We start from the raw sequence: 8,179 nt of genomic DNA on the forward strand, positions 1-8,179 counted from the left end.
CCGTTCTTAAAGGCGCAGCGCCCCTCTGGTCGGTCCCCGGAGGCCCGTCCCCCTCGCTGCCCGTCCCCGGAGGCGGTGGAGGAGCAGCCGGGGAGCGGCGCCATGATGCGGCTGGGGCGGGCGGGCCGGGAGGTGCTGCGCTGTGGTCGCGGCGGGCCCCTCACGGCCGCCCCGCGGCGGGGCGCGGAGGTGCTGGTGGGAGCGGCCGGCGGGGAGAGCAGCGGTGAGTGCGGCGGCCGCCGCCCGCAGGCCTGGCGAAGGCGAGGAACCGGGGGGGCCGCCGGGGTTAGGCCCCGGCGCTCGTTGAACTCCCGTTCCCAGGAGCCGGTGGAACTGATCGGGTGTCAGGAGCAGGTTTTCTGGTGCTGTAGGGAGGGAACGTGTCGATTTACTTAGTTTTACCAATTCCTGGTAAAAACACATCGGCTCCCGGCCTGACGCGCCTGGGGCCGTGTGTGTTCCCAGCCCCTCACTGGAGCCCAGCTCTGGCCGGCCTTGCTGTCCCTCAGGGGAGCCCTGGAGACACTCGAGCTGTCCCTACAGCACTGCCCGGACATCCTGCACCAGCCCCGGGCGCTCCCGGGGTGGCCCACCCGTCCGGGGCTCTGATGCTTTGGTAGCCCAGGAGGGACTGCCTGCCTTCCAGAGTCCACAGCGGGCAGGTTGCTTATAATAGCTTTGGTTTAAGTGATGCCTTGATACTTTTCTCAAGAAGGCAGCTGCCGAATAAATAGCTAGATGCATTTTTTTTTTTTTGAGGTATATATGCAGGAGTTCTCAATACAAGAAGTTCTGGTTTGCATACCTTAGATTTTTCTGGTATCAGTAACATACAGTGACAAAGGTAGGATAGGACCAGGGCATGTCTGTGCATATTTATGCATGAGAGTCACAAAGCAATTTGAGTTTTGGTTCAGATTGCCAATGAAATTACTTTCTAGTAACTATTGCAAGAGCTTATAAACAGTTTTTGGTAGTTTTGCTAGTTGCATTTACGCTAATATAGTTACCAGAACTGTGAATTTCCATTGTTTGCTGGTGCCGGCTGTTACCTGTGACTTTGTTCCTATGTGACACACCTTTTGTTTACTAACTGGCCACTGGCATAGGCAGAGGAATAAGACAGAAAAACAGAGACCTTCTAGCCAGACAGAAAGACCAAGCATGACAGACACATCTGTGCGCCTACAGCAGCAGCAACAGCATCTTCCAATGTTAAGGCCTGGGAAGTGAGCAGAAGTCCAGCCAAGGAAACAGGAGAGAGATTTTTTCTCTCCAAAGCATACAGAAACCATTGGATAATAATTTACAGAATACAAGTGCAGGGAAGAAGTAGGTAGATGAGGTAGTCTTATTTTTGTGCTTGGACTTAGAAACTTGGAGTGAAGTCCTTTCCACTAATGAGCTTATTAACTTTAAATTGAATAGACCTGCAGTTTCAAAACAGTTCTGGAAATGAGAATGACCAGGTTGTGCTATTCTCATGCAAACAGCAATCCCAAGAGGATGGTTTTCTTCCTTAAGGAATGTACTTGAACACAGTAAGACTGTACAATAAAAACTGAATTAAGTAATACTCAAAACAGAAACCTAAGATGCATCATTTGGGTTTGGGTTTTTTTTTCCATTCTTGCAGTGATTCTAAGACATATATTCTTGGATGTCATGTTAAATTTTTTTAAATCTGCCTATTTATATTATTCACAGTACTACTGGATTTTACAGTTGTCCTGCATAACTGGGTTTCATAAACACGGTCTACCACTTCCACCTTTAAAATAACTAATTGTTTTAGAATATACTTTATATGCATTTTCAGGAAAGAGAAGATGCAGCATATGCAGATATTGTTCCCAGTTGAATTACTGTGTCAGAGAATTAAATGAAGCATAACTGAAATTGTCTCCTATTACTAAGGTATTGCTGAAATCCTAATGAACCGACCGCACGCGAGAAATTCATTGGGAAAAGTATTTGTAAATGAAGTGAGTATGGGCCTGGCCTGTAAACATGTTTGAAATCATGATCAATAACTAAATGCAATAATTGTGGGAAATCTGAAACAAAAACTTAAATCTCTTGCTGAAAGTCAGTGGGAGACTGCACTGGGGCAAAGCAGGTGAGCCTGAAGAAAAAGAGATTGTGATATGTCTATACTGCAGTAGCTTCAGATGTGGATTGGACAGAGATACTGAAGCTATTTAAGTTAGCTAACTCAGATGCAAGTTAATGTCCTCACTTGTGTAATTATAACAAAAACATACTCATTGTCAGACCTTAGCAGGTGATCTCTTCAAGGTTGATACATTCTAGAAAAAGTCTGGCTCATGCCTGGACAGGGAGTTTAAGGTACAGCAAAGGTTCGTCTCTGAATGGAAGAAAAAAAGAGATGGGGAAACTTGTCATTCTGAGGCTGTCATGGAAGGATCCTGCTGGCTCCACATATATGATTTCCAGGAAATTCCTGGCACCTGCAGGAAAAAAACCCGAAACTTTTATCATAGATTAGGATCTTGCTATAATTTAGGTATATACATCCATATTCTAAAAGTTTTTCTTCTCTTGTGTGTACTCCCTCCCTCATAGCTGTTCAGCGCTCTGGAACAACTCCGCTTTGATGAGAAGGTTCGTGTGGTGGTGTTCAAGAGTGAGGTGAAAGGTGTATTTTGTGCTGGTAAGTAACAAGGCTCTGCAAACTATTGTTAAAAAATGTGATGGCTCTTCGGGCTGTGTGCTGATCAGATCGTGCAGAAAAGCGGCTGGAAATGCATGCTAAAAGAAAAATAGGCTGGGTTTTGTGTAGCAAGGAACAAACACATTTTTTCTTTTGCCTGTCTGCCTCTCAGCTTCAGTGATGAAGATCTGTGATGGAGTGAGCCACACAGGCTGCGTGGTGCTGCTATTTGTTTTCCATTTATAACCATCTTGAAGCACAGGTACCTCTGGTATTAGAGTCCTTGGTTTCCAGTTTTATGGATTATCGTCCTTACATACAGTGTATGTGAAATCTGTTTGAAGGGCACAGAGGAGCACCCTAGGCAGTGCTCCAGCCCAAATGTCCACACGTCAACTTCAACTGACCTTACTTAACCAGAACACTGTATTTCAAGACTTCTGAAATGGTCTGTCCTCTGAGAGGGACAGGAGGGAATACAGTTCAGATGTCTCTTTCCTGTTCTGGATTGTAAGTTTTTTCTCCTCTGTTTAGGTGCAGACTTAAAGGAACGTGCAAAGATGGATGATGCAGAAGTTGGACACTTTGTTAAAAGGCTGAGAAATCTCATGGATGAAATAGGTAAATGCTTATTTCAGTTGGGAAATTTATCTAGGCTGACTGGACTGAGACATTTGGAAATGCTGCAGGAGGGGAAGGATTGTTAGCCCCAGCAGATTATCCGTTTACAGGTAGCTTCCCAAATGACTCCACCTTATGCCTGAAACAAATATCTGATTAGAATTAAATACCAACTCTCCTGCTGCCACTCCAGGGACAAGATGCATTTCAGTACTGCCTTATCCACGATGAAGAGCAGCACATACACGCATTTAACGAATACCTGCTATAACAAAGCCTCCTGTATGCAGTTCTATGCAATCCTTGGGAGACAGTGCTAGACAAAATGAGCTGTGTTGGTTGTCCCACTTTGAATACATGCTCAGAATATTCTACATCTGAAAAAAATGGCAGTGACCTAAGAACATGGATTTAGATCTCTGAATGGATTTGCTAAATGGATTTGTTGAATGTCAGGGGGTTTGTACTTAAAACTTCCCCCCATTTCCCCCCCCCCCTTTTTTTTTTTCCAAAATGAACATGGACTTTGAAATTTATTTTATTTCCCTACGTGTGAATTATTCTGCTCTCAGTAGAGAGGAATACCGGAGTGAAATATAACTAAAATCCCAAGCAGAATTGCAGTAATTTAAAAAAATCCTGTTTTGTGTTGCAGTACTTTGTATTTGCATGCTTCTTTGCATATAAGAAGAATGTTTTGCATTGTTATAAAGAAGGGAGAAGTGCAAAAAGACAGTTTCAACTGCTTAGAGACAGTCAGAAAGTTTGTGGCGGAAGAAAATGAATTCTTAAGCAATTTTGGATTTGAGAACTACTAAAAGCTCTAGAATTTAAGCATTTAAATTCCAGAAGTGAGGGGAACAGAACTTCTGGAACGAAACTGAATAACCTATGTTGTCTTCTCTAGCTGCCCTGCCTGTACCCACCATTGCTGCAATAGATGGCTACGCATTGGGTGGTGGACTAGAACTGGCTTTAGCTTGTGACCTTCGAGTAGCAGGTTTGTGTGTGGCTTAATATAGGATTGTTCTTGTAATCGGTGACTATATTTTAAAGAGAACTTACACTCATGATAGCTGACTGTTAATGGAATTGAGTAGGCTAAGAGAAACTTACATAGTTCAAGAAATGAGTAGGCATTTGTCCAGGAACTGTGACATTTAGTTACTATTGGGAAAGCAGTTTCCTTGCTTAAAAAGTAAAGGCTATTTTTAGACAAGATTAGGATTCCTTCAGAAAACTATTAGTAGAATTAAATAGTTATTACCATGTAGTATTGGATCAGCACTCTGGCTAGATCTAACCTTCCCTACTTAAATCAGTTTGGACTGGAAGACTTCCTTCTTCTGTTTCCATTCTTCCATCTAGTATGGGCCCAAGGTTCATTTTTCTAGACAAAATTGCTACATTAGGGGTAAGCAGCCATGCTACACATCCCTCATCTGACTTGAGATGCACATTGATTAAGCACTGTAATATTCAGACTTTCTAGCTACCTGGAGAAATTGAGTTCCAGTTCAGTATTGACAGTTTGTAGTTTTATGAATCAGTTCAGTATGGAAAATTTGTACTTACAGAGATCAAAAAATAACTAAACCCTACATTTATTTTTTTTAATAGCTTCATCAGCTAAAATGGGCCTTATTGAGACCACAAGAGGGCTTCTTCCTGGAGCAGGTGACCTTCCATTATACCTTCACTCTCTTACTTTCTCTTACTATTCTTTACTATTACATTTACTATTACAAAATAGTAAATATTTTGTCATTAGAGCACTTGAAGTGCTTTGAATGTAAATTCGAAGTAGCATCCTACAGTGACCTAAGAGATCTATGAATCAAGTTCTGTTCCAAGCCCTGTCTCAGACTCACTATGAATTTAGGAAAGTCTCTTTACACCTTTTCCTGTTTATCAAAATACTCAAAAGGAGGCTGAAGCCTTTCAGATGCCTTGCAAAATGTTGACATATTCAGCTAGTAGTTATTAAAGAAACACATGATCCCTTTATTTTTTCAAACCTCCTTGTTATATAAGGAGACAAAATACTATTGGTTTTTTGGGCATTTCTCAGAAATGGAAAATGGTGGTTTTGCTGTTGTCATAAGGTGGAACCCAGCGCCTGCCCAGATGTGTTGGAATAGGTCTTGCAAAGGAACTCATTTTCACTGGTAGACAGGTTGATGGACAACAAGCTGCCTCCATGGGATTAGTAAATCACACAGTGCCACAAAACAGCGAGGGAGATGCAGCTTACCAGAGAGCGTTAACTTTGGCTAAAGAAATCCTTCCTCAGGTAAGTGTGTTATTCATGTGGTCAATGTAAAGAAGACATTTCTGCTTCCCTTAAGAGGAAGCAAACAAACAGTTGAAATTCCTTTCTATGAAATATTAAAGTCTTGCTTCCTGATGTTTAAGCTTCTTAACTCTGTCCTTTTTTGTGAATGCAGTTTCTGCAGGAACAAGTGTTAACATCCAGCTGCTTAACCCATAGGACAGTTTCACCTCCCAGTTGTGGTTATGCAGACCTGAGGACACATTGAAACCTTACACTGTGTACATCTATTAACTCTAGATAATGCCAAATTGTTTTTTAAAAATACTAACTTACTGCAAACTTCTATAGACTGAAAGGTCATTTGGAGCTAGGATAATGATATAACAACTACACTATTATGAACTGATGTGGCTTTAATTATTTCTAAATGTTTGTTGCGGTTTGTTGTTTTTTCTTTTTGTAATAAAGGCTCCATTTGCTGTGAAAATGGGAAAACTGGCAATAAACAGAGGAATGGAGGTAACATTTTGGGTTTTTTTTTTAAATACTGAGGTAAATGAAGCAGACAGGCAGCTCTTACAAATTACTACAGTAAAAATGTTTAGAACAGATGAGTTATAATCCTTGTTTAGACAAGGCATTTAAAACCAGTTCGGGGTTTTAAAGATTTTCCTTGAAGACAAAATTAATATGGCAAGATTTTTTTTCTACAGACACTAACACTAGTTCTCATACAGGAGTTAAGGTTACTCACTACGAATGAATGTTTATTGATTCGAGGGCTATACTGCAGACAAATCTCACACCTTCCCTCTCATCCCCAGGTTGACATTGCATCAGGGATGGCTATTGAGGGGATGTGTTATGCCCAGGTAGGTTACCTTCATTCCTGAAAGGAATAACTCTATATTTTCTAAAGCCATGTGTTCGCAGCATCCTCTTACATTTTCCTCTCTATAAGGGAACACTAACAGCTAAATCTAAAGCTTTGAGAACATACTTGAGTGCAGTTCCAGATAGCTGTCTCAAAATATTAATTGTTGTCATGCACAGCTGCCTCTCTCAGCCTTCCTTAAATACCCTTCTGTCTAAAGTAGTTGCATATTCTTAGTTTCAGCAATATGTTAATTATAGGATGAGCTTTATGAATGGTTTTAGTTTTAAATTAAAACACAGATTCCTCCTGTAGTCATTCTTTGACAAGATTGAGAGCATGCACCCTTCTCAGCTAACGGAACAATGTAACTGCTGTCAAGATGGTCAAGTATTAAATTTATGGAAAGCTGTTTTCCTGTATAGTTCTCTGGTCTTTGTCTCAGATGCTTTGCTTGCAATTTACACTACAATCCAGTCTCTTTTGTTTTCATAACTGCAGAATGTGGAAGGTGGGACTTAATGTATCATTGAAGGAAAAGCAGTCTTAGTCTTAGACTACTACTGCCAAATTAGTCAGTAGTTAAAAACATGGACTTATCAGTGAAAAAGATACCTTTTTTTTCCAATGTAGAATATTCCCACAAGAGACCGTCAGGAAGGGATGGCTGCCTTCAGGGAGAAACGACCACCTCAGTTTATTGGCAAATGATGCTTTCCTCGCCTCCCCTTGATTTTTTTGAAGGTAAAGGAGGACTGAAGAGGACCCACTCATTTCTTGGGATTACTTTTATGACTGCATTCTGTGTACTTAGCTCCTTGCCTTGGACTGCATTTCTGAATACTCCACTGGATCATTTTGCTGTAAGAATTCCCAAATAAAGATTTAACTTTGTACAGCTGATCTTTTTAAAGTGCAAACATCTTAAGTTGGTGGTTATGGCTCTCAAACAGATATCAAGTAAGGAGTATGGAGAAGCTTTGGCTCATCATAAGCAATTTAAAAAAAAAAGGCAGAAAACATACTGCATCTAAACATTGATAGGAGGGGAAAAAAAACCCAAACCACTCTGAAGAGAAAGTCAACTTACAAGGAAAGAAAGCCTTCCTAAACTTGCTTCCCATTATCAGTGCTCTTCCAACTAACCAGACAGAACAAGCACTATTAACACAGAGCAATGGCATTTCACCCCAGATCTGTTGTGAATAGTGCAACACACAGAGCTATCACTCCAGGCAACCAAACTGACATCTCTGGTATCAGTGCTTGAGAAAATGCAGGGCCTGTATGTGCACATATATACGGTCAGCGTATCAGTCTATGCCAGACATCTCGGGCATGTCACCTCTCTCCCATCATGTATCTTCCTCTGTTGCCTAAGTTATTTTCTCCCTCTGATTAGATGTTCTCCAGCATGGAGATTTGCCACACAATTTTAACACTAGGGCTTCCTACTTCTCTAGACTGGGGCCTTAAAACAAAAGTGAGTTAGTATAGTTAGAGAAATGTATTTTTAGTAAATACTTTATCAAAATATACTTACAATATGTGGCTTACCACATTGGAACTGGGTGTCACTTCATGCTATGATAGTCTCGAAGCAAACCACAATTTCACTTGTGCCAAAAGTTAACTGAACAATTCTGTGGGTGAGGCAACCTTACCACATTATACGAGTTTCCCATGTAAAAATCTGCAAAGGTAAATCAGAGTCAGGATCTTCAGCCTTCACAAA

The 8,179-nt window shown here is 41.2% G+C and overlaps 1 protein-coding gene across 1 annotated transcript; it reads left to right on the plus strand.

Annotated features, from left to right (window-relative positions):
- The first annotated feature begins 66 nt into the window (after positions 1-66).
- Positions 67-7,347, plus strand: ECHDC2 (enoyl-CoA hydratase domain containing 2). The gene is made up of 10 exons (XM_074876033.1): positions 67-223; positions 1,918-1,985; positions 2,587-2,674; positions 3,209-3,295; positions 4,203-4,295; positions 4,916-4,972; positions 5,401-5,588; positions 6,039-6,089; positions 6,395-6,442; positions 7,078-7,347. Exons 1-10 carry the CDS (start codon positions 103-105, stop codon positions 7,153-7,155), a joined length of 879 nt encoding a protein of 292 aa, XP_074732134.1. The 5' UTR covers positions 67-102; the 3' UTR covers positions 7,156-7,347.
- Positions 7,348-8,179: the final 832 nt, after the last annotated feature.

This window comes from Strix uralensis, chromosome 8, assembly GCF_047716275.1.
Source record: "Strix uralensis isolate ZFMK-TIS-50842 chromosome 8, bStrUra1, whole genome shotgun sequence".
In the NCBI taxonomy this organism is placed as follows: domain Eukaryota; kingdom Metazoa; phylum Chordata; class Aves; order Strigiformes; family Strigidae; genus Strix; species Strix uralensis.

Bases quoted from the DNA above. Each gene is read 5' to 3' on its own strand.
- ECHDC2 (XM_074876033.1), top strand. From the start codon at position 103: ATGATGCGGCTGGGGCGGGCGGGCCGGGAGGTGCTGCGCTGTGGTCGC. The intron at 4,973-5,400 runs GTGACCTTCCAT...TGTTGTCATAAG, and splicing joins AGGGCTTCTTCCTGGAGCAG to GTGGAACCCAGCGCCTGCCC. The intron at 6,090-6,394 runs GTAACATTTTGG...TCTCATCCCCAG, and splicing joins CAATAAACAGAGGAATGGAG to GTTGACATTGCATCAGGGAT.